At 34.2% G+C, this 16385-nt stretch overlaps 2 protein-coding genes across 2 annotated transcripts; one reads left to right on the top strand and one right to left on the bottom strand.

The window, feature by feature from the left end:
- Positions 1–1304: 1304 nt before the first annotated feature.
- LOC145638655 (SUPPRESSOR OF GAMMA RESPONSE 1-like) lies at positions 1305–5070 on the bottom strand. Its single transcript, XM_081689647.1, has 6 exons — positions 4845–5070; positions 3739–3871; positions 3294–3480; positions 2615–3102; positions 1894–2175; positions 1305–1809 (listed from the first exon to the last, which is right to left on the bottom strand). The coding sequence occupies exons 1-6, from the start codon at positions 4850–4852 to the stop codon at positions 1756–1758; spliced, it is 1152 nt and encodes a 383-aa protein (XP_081545773.1). The 5' UTR covers positions 4853–5070; the 3' UTR covers positions 1305–1755.
- A 4132-nt stretch (positions 5071–9202) lies between these two features.
- Positions 9203–12106, top strand: LOC145638656 (probably inactive receptor-like protein kinase At2g46850). Its single transcript, XM_081689648.1, has 3 exons — positions 9203–10048; positions 10644–10727; positions 10832–12106. Exons 1-3 carry the CDS (start codon positions 9232–9234, stop codon positions 11863–11865), a joined length of 1935 nt encoding a protein of 644 aa, XP_081545774.1. The 5' UTR covers positions 9203–9231; the 3' UTR covers positions 11866–12106.
- The last annotated feature ends 4279 nt before the right edge of the window (positions 12107–16385 follow it).

Here is a 16385-nt window from a genome sequence, read left to right on the forward strand (position 1 = left end):
AAGAAAAAAAAAAAAAAAAAAAAAAAAAGATTAATTTTATTTGGTCATGGACTCAAGGTGAATATATAGGTGAGATAAAGATATGAACTTTCTTATCTTATTATTGCCACTTTGGGGGTGAATCTGTTAAGATTTCCTTTTTTTTCCTTTACGGTGTTTCGAGTTGATCCGGATTCGAGACTTCAGTTTCGAGTGGTTAGATTCCAGTCATCTTCTAATTGTTGTTGCATAGTATTGAACACGTGGTCCTCTCTACTAAGTGCAATCCTAATAACGACTACACCAACAGCTTATTTTAATATTTATTTGAGTAAATTATTAGGATGCTTATGATTTGTTTATGGGAAAATGCAGAATAATTTTTTATTTTTTAAATAGAAAATGCCTAATAAATTAATGGTAAGTGTCATAGTTATCAAAATTCTAGTATATTTAAGAATTATACTTCGTAGTAGTAATTACTCTATAGATAGGATGACATAAAATATTTGATACAAGTAGTTGATCCATATTAATTAGTTAGCGTATACCGAGTTTTTTTTTTCTTTTATTTTTTATTTGAGAAGTTTTATTGTAAGCTTATAGTTTATCTATATTCAATTTAATTTGTTCTAAAAAAAAATATTCAATTTAATTTACTCCGAATAACTTAATGACCAAGGATATTGTCATGTACTCTACATATTATATCCTATGAATATTCACAATAAGCTAGCAACAAAAATTTCATATACTCAATAGGCACAAACACGTACAAACAAATAAATAGCTTTTGTTGTAACATACACAAAATCTTAATATTTTTTATGTTCTTAAAATATTCGTAGAGATTTTAAAATTGAACTTACTCCATAAAAGATAGAAGATTTTGTAAAAAAAAAAAAAAAAAAAAAAGATAGAAGAAAGGCAGAAAAGAATTTGCAGAGAGGAAGTACCTCAACATCTCCAAATAAATGGGGTATGATTGTCTCAAACAACCAATACAAAACAAAAGAAGCTTCAGCAGAATTCATACAAAGCTACAAATGAAAGTATTGTACATTTGTACCAGTAGTTGGCCATGACTGTGCCGTAGGGTAGTTTCCATTTTTATAAGATCTAAAAACAATGGTATATTCTAAGGCCAAAATATGTCCAAAATCCAAATTTAACTGGACAAGAATGCATTGATCAAGCTATCAAATCCTTACCTTCGAATGCGAGCGAGCTCATAACGTAACATGTCATTACTCATTATTATGCTAACCTGAATTGTGGTATGAGCTATAAATGCACCAGTATCAAACTATCTATAAAGTGCTAATCATAGTCCATAATCATCAAAGCATGATATTGTAGGTTATCACAAGTACGTAGTCACGAAGACATAATATACACAAAAGTATATACATATAGATTGCATTAAACAGCATAAACAAGTAAACAACCTTGTCACAAGTTAGGATACAGAATCATACAAGTAACTGAAAAAAAATAGTCAATATTTTCCTTTGCTAAACATTTCTGAGGAATATAACACAAGATTAGAAAGGCTCTCTTTGCTTCAACAGTTGTCCAGTCGTCATACTGTAAAAACTTGTGTTAAATCCTCAAAAGAATACGTATTTGTGTGTCACGGCAAAGAAAAATTGGTGATGGGAATGCTAACGTTGGACGGAAATCCCTTAGTGTACCCTGAAAGAAAGCAATGGTGATTGGTGAAGATATTTGCCATGGGGTGTCCTTACAAAATTGGGAATCCACCAGCTGATTCTATCATGGCTTGTCCACCCAATTAAGAACGCTGTCTTGAGAACCAAGCAGTAAATCCTGCAGTAAGTAACCGGAGGATCATATATTATATCAGGATGAAAATTAGGCATATACAGCAATAAGATGAATCAGGAAACTTACTGCAAACTGAAGCTCACTGTCTAGGTGTATGTTATCAAAATTGCTGATGCCATAGGATTGGCAATAGTCATCCAAGTCATTTAAGCTCATGGTGTCGTCGAGAGGAGCACAAGAACTAAATATTTCTTTGCAGAGCAACGATTCATCAAAATCATTCAAGCCAAAGTCATTCAAGCCAGGGTCTTGAACCTGAGACTCCCCTGCCAATTCAGGAGGGTCGACATTTCCCATATTTGAAGTGGATGGAGTAAAATAAGATTCTACCTTTGCACATGTTGTATCCTGATACGAAATAAAATTACCTGCATTAGTGTCAATAAGCAACAAGGGACAGACGTGATTAATGGAAAATAGCATAAGCCTGAAGAAAAAAGAAAGTAAGGTAAATTTAGCAGGAAACAAATTCCTGATGCAGCATTAACATTTCACATAAGTTTTTATGCCATAATTTCATAGGAGAATCCCTGCATAAACACAAGTTAACGATATGGTGCATCATATCACAAGGAAGTCAAAACCCTTAGCTGCAAGCAACTCGAAATAAATCCATAAAAGCTAATGTCATGTACTTTGTATATAAAACTCAATTTATAGATCAAATTTGGTATGAACACATTTATCTGCTATGTTCACTGTATAATTCAAGATAGTCAAAGCACAGGTATATAAAATATAAATTAGGCATTCGAAATGTTCAAAACCACTAGCAGTTGAAACTAACCTCAGCAGCAGCAAGCACATTATCATCCAAAGCATCATCACAGTGGGCAGAACTTCCTCTAGGAGGATTGGGTGTAACAATCTTAGGAGTCTTCGGACAATATGGATTGAGCACGGCATTAGAATCATCCGTAGCAGCTACACCATTGTCTTCTGTTTCAGTTTGCTTTGATTGTTGGAAGAATATTTTTGAAACTACGAATGCATCATCCTTCTCATCATCTTCAGAGCCTAAATGGTACTGATGCATCACCCAGTTTGACTTGACAGGCTTGGATCCCTTTTCCGAGCTTTTGTAAAGGACCATAATCTTTTTGCAGCCTTTCTGAACTCCATTGTCATACACAGGTTTGGTCTTTCCAGTCTTGTGCCAGCGGACGTTCTCCTGATTTTGCTCATTGTGAATCTTGCGCCTCTTTCGCTGGCCAGAAGCATATGCATTTGAAGTTTTGTGAAAGAAATGAATACTATTTCCATCTTTAGTAGCTCCTGCAAAACAATTTAAGGCAATTAAGTACACTTTGATCATCATTAACAAACTTTCTCTACAAAAATCTGACCAAAGTGCATTCAGTTAATAGCCATCCACTGATCAACACATAAATCACTTTTATCTAGTCTATTTATTAGAGCCAAATCCTGGAACTAAGTCAAATTATATCTGATGAAAGCTTCCTAACCTGGAAGATCTTGCGGATGAGTGTAGCAAATCCCTTTATCCATCTCAAGTGTTGGAATGAATTCGTCGATGAATGCATGGGGTTTTGCTTCTCCTGCACCACTTTTTGCTGCAAGATGTTCAAGAAGTTGTGAATCCGAAGGATCAAATTTTACACCAGCAGGCAGACCAGGCCATTCATATGACACCTGAGCAGGAGATAAATAGCATAAAGACTTTAGATTACACTGTAAACAATACACAATTCACATTCAAGTTACACTCGACAATTATTTATTCAATGCTAGAGGACATGATCTATGTCGAAAATGAGGCATAGATGAAGATGAATGATGCACTTGATAATTAATGGTCTTGACTCTTGATACTGAAATCAAATTTCTAAGAAACTCCCAACATTGCAATTTAAAAAGAACGGAAGAAGTACATCATAATAACAATCTTACATCACTATTGTCAATCCAATGATGGCATTTTGGACATTCGCGCTTTGCTCCACAGTCTTTAATCTGCACACCTGAAGGTAAGGATGCATGCCTTACTTTCTTAGCAATCCCTTTACAATCAACAATCCAACTTCTGCAACACCAAATTTCACACAGAAACAAACATCAGAGAATGACTCAACACGAAAATTACAAATACATAGCAAACAATCAGCACAACACAATGCAGCAGTGAAACAGCATTGCACAGTAAACTTGTATAACAAACAAGAATGTAACTCTCAGCTAAAATGCAGGACATGTACAATAATTTCTAATCATGTTAATAAATTGTTCATGGCGTATTCACAGCTTATGACATTTGATTCAGTCAGTTGAAAGACCATCACATCAACAAGACAGATAGACTGCCTTTTTAAAAGTTTTTGCAAAAAGTCTACATTGCAACAATCAATTCCATGTTCATGAAAATCTTCTTTGGTCTGATTAAACTTCCTGTGCACAAACTCCATATCTGTTATTGGAATTAAAATGTAGCAAGCTCCTAGAAAAGGGGATTTTAAGATTTTCATCTGTCCTCAAATGTGCTAAGTAGAACAACTCCAATACCAAAAATGCTAAGAAATGTAAAACCCAAAATCAAATATGTTAAAATGTTTAATCAAATTCATTGCCAAATAATTCGATAGAAAACTTTTAAACATGCTCCCGCATTATCAAAACAGGCAACACCCAATATTTATAACTAAAATAATTTTGCAATGTCATATAAAATTATTCGATTACATGAATAGCCCAGCAAATATAATCCCAGAAAATGTAATCTTAAGGGGTAAAAACCCAATAAACGAAATATCAAAAAATTGATTAAACCTCTGGTCTAAACCCTAGAAACAGTAGAAAAACATAGAAATTGAGCGAAAATATGAAAATTTACAATCAAAATCAACCCCTCAAAGAAAAACCCCAGAATTTCCTTACAAAAACCCCAAATTTCAACATACCCCATGAAAAGTTTTGAACAGATATTCACAGAAACAACTTCAAAAGAAAAAAAAATTGAAAGATTTAATTTTTATATCTGGGTTGAAGTTAATTTCGCTTACTTTGCCATTTCATAAAATACCCAGAAGCTAATATTATACCCAGAAGCTAAAATTAACAGAGAAAGAAAGAGTGAGGAAATTTCAGGATGTGTTGATGTATATATATACTCCCAAAATTCTTCAGAAACTTTCTCTCTCTAAAAATTCTCTCTCTAAAGACTGGATTAAGTAATCTCTGACACAAGCTGAAGAAGAGCGGGAAACTAGACGTTTATCAGCTTCGGCATTACCGAACCAGAAATGCATCAGTCGAACCAAAACGTCAACACATTTTCTACAATTTTGGAATTTGTCCCTAAATCCTTTTAAAGTGATATTTCGTATTTAATTTTGTAGTAATGGCACAATAAAGGTATAATAATATACAAGCAAGAACTAATAGTGTAATTGTTTATTACGGAGTAGTATTCCTTACTATTCTTTGATTAAAGTTTCCCTCCTTATATTACCACTTGTTCTCTTACTCCATATAGTTAACTTTTAAGTTTAAAGCGGGAAAAAAAATGGATAAATGGTTCATAAAGATGACATGAGGTAGTTGATATTGAGATATGAGGAAAAGATTGATGAATACTTTGTATATTTATGAACAGTGATGTTCTTATTGTCAAACATTAAAGGCCCATGGACTGAACTCAGCTGAATTGAAGTGAAAAAAAACATATGAGAACAGGCCCTAAGTAACATTTTATTAACACAAGAAATTTTATATTACGTTGAAGGGTTGAGAATTCTCTTATTTAAGAACAATGTAGCTTTTTCTATGTGGCTGGTCATATCGTGTGGCTAGCTAACACTCGAGTATTCTTTGACCGAGTAACCCCTAATTGGACCCCTCAAATAACCCCTCGAGTAATCTTTGACTGAACCCTTCAAGTAACCTCTGATTGAGTAATTCCACCCCTTAAGTAACCCCTGATTAAACCTCTCAAGTAACTCCTGATTAAACCTCTCAAGTAACTCTTGATCGAACCTCTCAAGTAATATCTAGTCAAATAACTCGAGTAACCCCGGACATACTGTATGGTCAGTTTACACTCGAGTACTCTCTGACCGAACCCCTCAAATAACCACTAATCGAGGACCTGTTCACTTCAGCTTAATTTAAGTTCAGCTCCAATCAATTCAACTCCTAATTTCCTATTCTCATAAAATATTCATTTTAGCTATATTCAGTTCAGTTCATCTCCAATCAGTTCAGTTCCGTAAATGTGAATAGGCCGTGAGTAACCCTGACCAAGCCCATTAAGTAATCTCTGATCGAGTAACTCTAGTAACCCCAGTCACATATAAAAAATTGTGTAAGACCAATTAATATATATTGTTAAAAAAAAAAAAGTACAAACAATAACATTAAAATGAATTGGACTACTGTAGAAATAAAAATTAGTGACACAAAATTCGAATTTGTCATTTTTCATTTAATATTTTATTAAAAAAAAGTTTAACCGAACCTGAATCCAAACCTGTGAGTGAGTCTTAAATGGGGCCTACTAATAACTCTGTTAATTCTCATAGATATTTGTGCCTTGGGACAGCATATGTTTGAGGAGAGAGAATGCCTTGCTGCCCAAGCCAAATTTGGTAATTTTGGGGTCAACCAATGTCAAACCTTTACCCCCCCCCCCCCCCCCCTTTTTTTTTTTTTTTTTTAAGATATTACTTGTTTTTTAAACTCATGTCACGTACTCTATTTTTTTAACTATTACTACGCGTTACTGCGTTATTTCTAAATTGAAAAATGAACAACGTATACATAATCTGATGATCTTGTTATACTTCCAATTTCAACTCGTATAGAGTTAGCGCAAATTGTATGTTATCATAAATTCATAATCATTTGCAAGACATGAGTTATACTAGCTTTTATAAGGAGAGTTCGTAAATAATTCGTATGTCACAATTATATAAAGTGATAAGACTCATAAGAGTGTATAAATAAAATTTTAGCTTCACCCATCAATTTAAGCTTATGATTGATTTGATATTTTAATACTACGTATATTATCAAAATTAAGAGTTAGCATGAAAAAGAGGCTACGGATTCAAATCTCAGCTCGTTCACCGGCCCCTCCTTCACGTGAAAGAGCTTGATAGAATATATATGTAGTATGAAGCTAGTACTATATACGAATATGAAAAAAGTCACATGTGTCAATACACTTACAATCAAAATTGACAATCATAATTTAGAGTATTTTTTATATGTTAGGGTCTAATGTAGTACAATATACGAATATTGAAAAAGTCAAATTTGTCGGTTATTTTGAAACAAAGGGACAAAGTATTTAAGATGTGACCTAGGAGACTGGCATGGATATCATATCTTAGTTCTCTTAGGCGCAAATTTCAATAATACTGTACAACTTTATCGCGTTATATTTGACATGCTACTCCCTCCGTTCTTCATCAACATCTGCAATGCTTAAATGTTTTTTTTTATTATTATTTATTTACTTTTTCATAACATTAATAAGAGTTTTAGTCGTTTGTTTAACTAGTAATAGTAATTAGGTGACTAAATTAGTTCCCATTAAAATGAACATACAAAGATCATATAAATCTCATTTCGAGGCCTGTGGGACGTTGTGGTAATAAACATCTCCAATACTCTGGTTTGCATCATACATTCATACTATTAGTAATAAATTTTATGTTGTGTATGTGAAAGAAAGCACAAGTTTTAGATAACAACTAGTTATTGGTCCGGGCGATGCCTCGCATCAATGTAAAGTTGAATGTTTGATTAAAATTGAATCTAAAAGGTTAGTGTTCAACAATATTTAAAAGTGAATAAAAATATAATAATAAATTTAAGATTAACGTGTGCTAGTTTATATTCATTAATGTCTTAATGTGCAATTATTTAGAAGTTAAATTATATGGAAACATTAAGTACAAAGGTTATACATATAAAGAGTTTTGGAGTAATGAATTATGACACATAATGTGATACATATTGCTCATGTGTTGCCAAGTCATATGGTAGGAACGGTGTCACATGACGATAACATGTTGTTCCTATGAGTTTTAATAATATTATTATAATCAATCTCAATTTTTTTATAATTAGAAAAAATTTCCACCTAGTATATAAACTTCACTTGATGATTTATTAATGGGCGGGTTAGTAATATAATCAATCCTCTAATTATTAATCAAATTTATAATTAATGACTTGTTAGTTGCTTTTCCCTCACTAATTTGTGTGCCAATCAAAGCCAATTGAAGTCTTGCTCTAATAAACTATACGAAGTAGAAAGGTACAAAACTACAAACAACATTATTTGTTGGAAAAAAAGTGGAGGAGTGGATTGCAAATGAAGCTTAATTATATTTTGTCATAGTCACATACTCTATCTAAAACCTCAACTTTTCCCACCATTATCTTACATTCATCTATCATTCCAAGATTTTCAATTCACAAGTGGTAATAAACACATCCAATCTCTTAGATCCATGCAAACATACATATTGCACAACTACATCTATTGCATATTTTTACTACAAATTCTTACCTAAGATGGAACCATGAACTATAATTAATCTTAATTACATAATCCAACTTAGAATATGATATATGTTTGGTTAATTATGAGGATTGCTAAATTGCATGTAACAATCTTGTAAGAGCAACTCTATTGGTAAACAGTACAACAAGGATTCACGTTAGACACATGAAACATTTATATTATTTTAAGTTACTCCATTAAATAGTTAGCTGCATTACCTTGTAATTTGTATAATATATTTTATTAAATTTACATATTTTTAATTAATCAAAATCAATCCTTGTGGTAGCTTAGACTAAATATCTCATTTCAATAATAGACTACTTGCTAGATAATTTAAACAATTTATAAGTAGGTCGTGTACATATACCACTAAAAATGCTCTAATATAACATTGGTTAATTATAGCATGACGGTCTTCTCGCCCTCGAGATCATATAATCAAATTATCAATGCATCATTGTCCATTTGATTATTTGATGATCATGCTTCATAGTTCATACATTCCTTGTACCTTAAGCGAAAGTTTAAAAATTTAAGTAGTCCGTAAGTACGTAGTATGAACTATGAAGCTCCAAAAAAAATACACCCAACGAGGGGGCTTAAGGCACAAACCCAGATAGTATTTGTAGCCTGAAACTGAGACCAACCGTCTTCACTTCACTAATTTCAAAGGATTTTAGTTTTACTCCAATGCAATTTTCTCTCTCCTCTCCTAAACATCAATCTCTATGGCATGCCCTCTTTCTTCTCAACTCTTGTTCTTACTCCCTACAATTTCACTCATTATTTTGCAAATCAAACTCTCAAATTCTTTCTCTCTCTTCCAATTTCTTCTTCTTCCTCCTCTTTGGAAGTTTGGCTGAATTTAAGAAATGCCCTCTTTAATTTATCATTGTACTCTGTTTTTCACTTTCTTTCTTACTTTTAGTCAATTGGGTGCAAAACCCATTTCCAATTTTATCAAAAAATCAGAATTGAACCGTAAAGTTGGAATCTTTGATCATCAACTTTGCAATGAAACTTGTGGGAAATTTCAAGTATCATTCCCATTTTACATAAACAATGCATCTTGTGGGTTTTCTAACCCCCCATTATTAGAATCATTCCAATTAACTTGTCTTAATTCAACTTCCCTTTTCCTAAACATTGATTCCCAAAATTATAGGGTTTTGGAATTCTTTTCTGATGGGGTTTTAGTTGATTTTCCAGGGTTTTCTAACACGTGTCGGCCTTACAATGATTTAAACTCATTTGGGTTTGGTGGGAATGATTATTTTGGAATATCAAATGATAATGTAATTGGATTATATGATTGTGAAGATTCTTCTTTGTGTAAGGCTAATTGTGAGTCTAATGATTTACCTGATTGTGACAAAAATGGGAATGGAAGTGGGCCAGTTTGTTGTTATCCATTGTCTGATCATAGTGTATGGCATATTGGAGATGAATTTAATGTGTTTGCTAAGTTTGAATGCAGAGGTTTTTCTTCTTGGGTTGTTCCAAGAGGAATGAATTTTGGAAAAAGAGGGGTGAAATTAGAATGGGCTATTCCTTTGAACTTGTCTAAAGAAGCTTGTGATGTTAATGGGTATGTTGTGAATGCTACTACTGTGAAGCATGGAGTAAGGTGTTTATGTGGTGATGGGTTTGTTGGTGATGGATATGTCAATGGAACTGGTTGCTTGAAATGTGAGTTGATTGCTTAGCTTATATGATTGTTCATTGTATACTCGTGGTTTGTTTTTTCTTGCTACTGTTTCCTATATATTACTTTGAACATTGTATGTATTTGTTTCATTTTCATTTCCTGTGTGTTCGAGGTAGGGATGGTTAGTAGGGATCAGGTTCCTCTCCGGTAACTGGATGACTGGATCGTCGTGTTATGGGGGAATTAGAGAATTTTTGTTTAGTGGGGTTATTGCTTTGTTCTTTTGATGTTCCACTCCAGGTGAATAATTAGAATCATATAGTTACATGTTAATCAGTTAACATGATTATGTGCTGTATGTTGGCAGAGCATGTATGCCTATATTTGATGCAACTTTCAAAATTTGTGACAATGATCAAGGAGAAGGTTTAAGCATTATGTGTATAGAATAATAAGGTTGGATTAGAATTGCAGGAATCTATTGCTGTAATGGATGTCTGAAAGGAAATTTTGGTGTAAAGTACATGATTTTTTCTGTCTCATTGTTTTTCTGAATCATACTTGGCCTTTGAAGATTTGATCTTTCTTGAAGGGATGGTGTAATTTATGTATTGAAGTTGAATTTGGTTTTCGCAGCGTGCTTCAAGGATGGAAAGGAAGAATTTGGCAAAGACTGTGAACCAGGGAGGCACAACAAAAAAAAGATGATAATATTAGCTGGTAGTTACTCAATTAGAGTGTAGTGAACGAGTGTTACTTCAAAAACTAACACTATCTGTTTGACATATTGAGAAACTAATACATTTGTCTTTCATAATCTGCAGGCGTTCTTACATCAGCTTTTGCCGCTGCCTCTTTCCTTGCTCTTCTTTGTCTGATAAAAAGGTCAGTGAAATCTACCGCGTATGGGTCTCCCCACAAGCCCCAATTTCGCAGCACATTATCATTCCGAAAATCTTGTAACACCCGGCTTTTCACCTTAAATGAACTAGACGAAGCCACGGATGGATTCAACGAAGGCCAGAAAGTAATGGACAGTTGTGGTGGCAGTGTCTTCACCGGTAAACTCAAGGATGGTTCTCACATTGCAGTCCAAAGGGTCAAATGTGAGAACGAGAAGGACCTGATGCAAGTATTGACCCGGGTTGAGCTCTTATCCACTATTATGCACCGGAATCTGGCTCATATATTTGGTTGCTGTATTGACTCAGGTTACACTCCTATGGTGGTGTACGAATTCCCTGAAAATCGAACTCTTGAAGATCATTTGCACAAAGAACAACCTGATAAAATTGGCCTTGATTGGTACAAGAGGTTAAGCATTGCTGCTCAAACAGCTAGTTTACTCGCTTTTTTGCAACATGAAGTTTCTCCTCCTGTTTCACATCAAAATCTCAAAACTAGTAGCATTTTCCTAGACCAAGATTTTAATGTCAAAGTAGCCTGTTTCGGGATGTTCTGTAGCTTAGAGCTCTATAATAGCGAGGTTTATGATTTAGGGGTGTTTCTGTTGGAGATAGTCTCAGGCTCGAAGCACCCAGATATGCCTACAATAGCTTTGTACAAGACTAGGGATGGTAAAATAGAGGAGATAATTGACCCTCTTCTTTACTACCATGAACAACCGCCTTTTAGGAGGGATCAGATTGATAGAGTTGCTGATATTGCCACAAGGTGTCTGCTGTTTGGAGGTGATGGAAAACTAAGGATGGTGGATGTTGCTCGAGAACTGGTGCATATCACGAGAGATAGCATCGATGGTGGTAGTCGGAGAGGGCCAGCAATAGAGGAGACCTTCTCAAATTCTAGTCTTCTTCAGATGATTTCCATATCTCCAGATTCAATTTATGTCCCTTAAATCTAAGTCTTCTTGCTACATATTACAATGACCTAAAGATCAACTCTGATTGAGTGATTGTTCATCAAAAAAATTGGTGTATTATTTCTTCATTTCTTGTGTGTGCTTAGTGTTTGCTTTGATTTTGTTATTGAACGAGCATTATATATGTATATGTATTTAGTAATGGCAATGTAACACATCTTCAGATATTATGTATATATGGTGCATTGACAACCTTAGTATTTCTGAGACGGTCTCATCTATGTTGTTTTAGAATAATAGAATGTATGGACTATATTACTATATTCTTCACCAAAACATGCAAGTACAATAATGATAAACGGTGCATTTGTTTGGTTAGGACCATACAAATTACCTATACTGGAGTTGTACCCGTGACTCTGTGAGGGCCGTGAGGCTGTGACTAAAGCTGATCAGGAGACAGGCCGGAGTTGAAAGAACCAGCCATTATGGCTTGACATTGGACTAGTTAGGGTCACATCATGTGGCAAAAAGCTCGGTTACTTGGCTGAGTGCATCAAGCTGAATGGTCAATACAAATTGATCTAAATGATGAACTTGGGACAGACCACCCCCCAAAGTGGCTTGAATAGAGGTAGTAAATAGGGCCAAAGATCATGGTGCGTAAATTGAGCCGGTCCATATTTGATCTCCTCTACTTGATACTCGTAGTTTATACATCCAATGCAAAACTTAAATTAAATTAAGTTTCTTTTTATGTTTTAAAAGAATATGATAAAGGTTGTAAACTTTTGCCCTAAATGATCTCCTATACTGAGGAATTTTAAAGGGATGAATGTTAGGCATTTAGAAATGCATAACAAAGGGTATTCATGTAATTATGCATATGTACAAACGAATAAATATTCTGATATCATTGGATGATCAAATGGTACCATTGAATATACAGTGATACTATATGTGCACATAATAGTATTATATATGCATTCAGTTGTACTAAATTTATGCGTAAATAGTACCACTGTGGATTCAATGGTACTATATAAACTTTCAGTGGAACAATGAGCATGTATTCCCCCATCACGTGATACAATCCGACTAAAAAATAGGTGTGGTCCACCTACATGTCTCTCTCTTCCTATCTCTCTCCTCTTTTCTCTCTCTACCATGTGTTTTTATAATATTTTAATCAATGTTATGCATTAGTAAATGCATAACTTTCCTCCATTTTTAGTTCCTCCTCCTATACTCAAAAGTCTCAAATTGTAAATCTAATAAAGACAAAATTTGGCACTTTTCTAACATTTCACTCCAACTAAAGAAAACAGATCTAGTATGTTTAATTGTTTATTATAATGTCACAAATCAAAGTTGAGAATTTGGATTATACAGTTCACTGCCATTAGGCTGAAGTTTGGACCACAACGAAGTTTGGATCTTGGGCATAAGCATTGGGTTTTGGGGGGTGGGGGGGGGGGGGGGTGTGATAATCAACAACTAAAATGAATTAATGTTAATGTAATTCAACGAATCACCCAAGCTTATTATAGAGTTTTCAAATTTATTTTATCAAAAGTTGTATTTTTAAATAATTGGGCACATGATATTCTACTCGACCTAAATAATTGTATGGCCGAAACCTCCAAAATTTCTCAAAAAGCGTGCATATTAGCCTTTAATTTTGGATTTTTTTTTTTCTTTATTGACCCGGAAATGAAAATTGCTGAAATATTTACCATAGTCCCTAATACCCTCCTGGAGACCAATTGGCTGGGTAGAACAATCTAATTTGCCCTTCAAACGACCAATTTACCAGTTTACAACTTGCACTGATTTAATTAACTCAAGCTTACCACAAATATTTATGACAACATATAATAATCATATATGGATCCAAACGGCATTATATGACCCCGATATGTATCTCCAAAAATCTCAATACTTTTCGACACCGGGCCCTGAAACATTCGAAATTTCTCAAAAAGCGTGGATATTAGCCTTCAAGTTTGGAATTTTTTGACTTTTTTTGCCCGGAAATAAAAATTGCCGAAATATTTACCATAGTCCCAAATATCCTCTGTGAGTCCAATTGGGTGGGTGGAACCATCCAATTTGCCTTTAAACGACCAATTTACCAGTTTACAACTTGCACCAATTTCATTAATTCAAGCTTACCACGAACATTTATGACAACAAATAATGATCATATATGGTTCCAAAAGACATTATATGACCCGAAGATGTATTCCATAGAATTTCAAGACTTTTAGACACTGTGCCCCGAATACTCCAAATTTCTCAAAAAGCGTGGATATACGCCTTCAATTTTTGAATTTTTTGACTTTTTTTCGCCCGCAAATAAAAATTGCCAAAATGTTTACAATGGTCCATAATACCCTCCCGGAGTCCAATTGGGTAGGTGGAACCATCCAATTTGCCTTTAAACGACCAATTCACCGATTTACAACTTTGCACCGATTTCATTAATTCAAACCTACCACGGACATTTATGACAATATATAATGATCATATATGGTTCCAAACGACATTATATGACCCCGAGATGTATCCCCTAATATCTTAAAGCTTTTCGACAACGGGCACCGAAACCTCCAAAAGTTCTCAAAAAGCGTGGATATTAGCCTTCAATTTTGAAAATTTTTTACTTTTTTTTCGCCTGGAAATAAAAATTGACAAAATATTTATCATGGTACCTAATACCCTCCGGGAGTCCCATTGGGTGGGTGGAACCATCCAATTTACCTTTATAAGACATATTTACCGATTTACAACTTGCATCGATTTCATTAACTCAAGCCAACCACGAACATTTATGATAACATATAATAATCATATATGGTTCCAAACGACATTATATGATACCAAAATGTATTTCATGGAATTTCAAGACTTTTCGACACAGAGTTCCGAAACCTTCAAAATTTCGCAAAATGTGTGAATATTAGCCTTTAATTTTGGAATTTTTTGACTTTTATCGCTCGGAAATAAAAATTGTCAAAATGTTTACCATGGTCCCTAATACCCTCCGGGAGTCCAATTGGCTGGGTGGAACCATCAAATTTGCCTTTAAACGGACAATTTACTAGTTTGCAACTAGCACCGATTTCCTTAACTCAAGCCTACCACGAACATTTATGGCAAAAAATAGTGATCATATAAGGTTCCAAACGACATTATATGACCCCGAGATGTATTCCCTAGAATCTCAATGCTTTTCGACACCGGGCCCTGAAATATTCGAAATTTCTCAAAAAGTGTGGTTATTAGCCTTCAATTTCAGAATTTTTTGACTTTTTTTTCGTCGGGAATTAAAAATAGCCTAAATGTTTACCATGGTCCCTAATATTCTCCGGGAGTCCAATTGATGGGTGGAACCATCCAATTTGCTTTTAAACGACCAATTTATCGATTTACAACTTACACCGCTTTCATTAAATTAAGCCTACCACGAACATTTATGACAACAAATAACGATCATATAAGGTTCCAAATGACATTATATAACCCCGAGATGTATTTCATAGAATTTCAAGACGTTTAGACACCGGGCCCCAAATACTCCAAATTTCTTAAAAAACGTGGATATACGCCTTCAATTTTTGAATTTTTTGACTTTTTTTCACCCAAAAATAAAAATTGCCGAAATGTTTACAATGGTCCATAATACTGACCCGGAGTCCAATAGGGTAGGTGGAACCATCCAATTTGCCTTTAAACGACCGATTTACCGATTTACAACTTTGCACCGATTTCATTAACTCAAGCCTACCACGAACATTTATGACAACATATAATAATTATATATGGTTCCAAATAGCATTATATGATATCAAGATGCATTCCCTGGAATTTCAAGACTTTTCGACTTCGAGTCCCGAAATCTTCAAAATTTCACAAAATGCGTGGATATCAGTCTTTAATTTTGGAATTTTTTGACTTTTTTTGCTCGGAAATAAAAATTTCAAAAATGTTTACCATGGTATTTAATATCCTCTAGAAGTCTAATTGGCAGGGTGGAACCATTCAATTTGCCTTTAAACGGCTAATTTACCAGTTTACAACTTGCACCGATTTCATTAACTCAAGCCTACCACGAACATTTATGACAACAAATAGTGATCATATATGGTTCAAAACGACATTATATGACCCCGAGATGTATTCCCTAGAATCTAAAGGCTTTTCGATACCTGGCCCCGAATCCTACAAATTTTTCAAAAGCGTGGATATTAGCCTTTAATTTTGTAATTTTTGGACTTTTTTTCGCACGGAAATAATAATTGCAAAATGTTTACCATGGTCCCTAATATCCTTCAAAAGTCCAATTGCCTGGGTGGAACCATCCAATTAGCCTTTAAACGACCTATTTACCAGGTTATAACTTGCATCGATTTTATTAACTCAAGCCTACCACGAACATTTATGACAACAAATAATGTTTATATATGGTTCCAAATGACATTATATGACCCCAAGATGTATCCGCTAGAATTTCAAGACCTTTCGACACTGGGCCCCCGAATCATCCAAAATTT

This window comes from Chenopodium album, chromosome 7 (assembly GCF_948465745.1).
Source record: "Chenopodium album chromosome 7, dcCheAlbu1.1, whole genome shotgun sequence".
NCBI classification, from domain to species: Eukaryota; Viridiplantae; Streptophyta; class Magnoliopsida; order Caryophyllales; family Amaranthaceae; genus Chenopodium; species Chenopodium album.

What these genes read in the sequence shown, in the direction of transcription:
- LOC145638655 (XM_081689647.1), bottom strand. An exon ending in TCATCCGCAAGATCTTCCAG is followed by an intron (nt 3,103 to 3,293) that starts GTTAGGAAGCTT and finishes ATTGTTTTGCAG; the next exon opens with GAGCTACTAAAGATGGAAAT. An exon ending in ACAGTGAGCTTCAGTTTGCA is followed by an intron (nt 1,810 to 1,893) that starts GTAAGTTTCCTG and finishes TACTTACTGCAG; the next exon opens with GATTTACTGCTTGGTTCTCA.
- LOC145638656 (XM_081689648.1), top strand. Translation starts at nt 9,232, where the DNA reads ATGCCCTCTTTAATTTATCATTGTACTCTGTTTTTCACTTTCTTTCTT. An exon ending in TGGAACTGGTTGCTTGAAAT is followed by an intron (nt 10,049 to 10,643) that starts GTGAGTTGATTG and finishes TGGTTTTCGCAG; the next exon opens with CGTGCTTCAAGGATGGAAAG. An exon ending in AAAGATGATAATATTAGCTG is followed by an intron (nt 10,728 to 10,831) that starts GTAGTTACTCAA and finishes CATAATCTGCAG; the next exon opens with GCGTTCTTACATCAGCTTTT.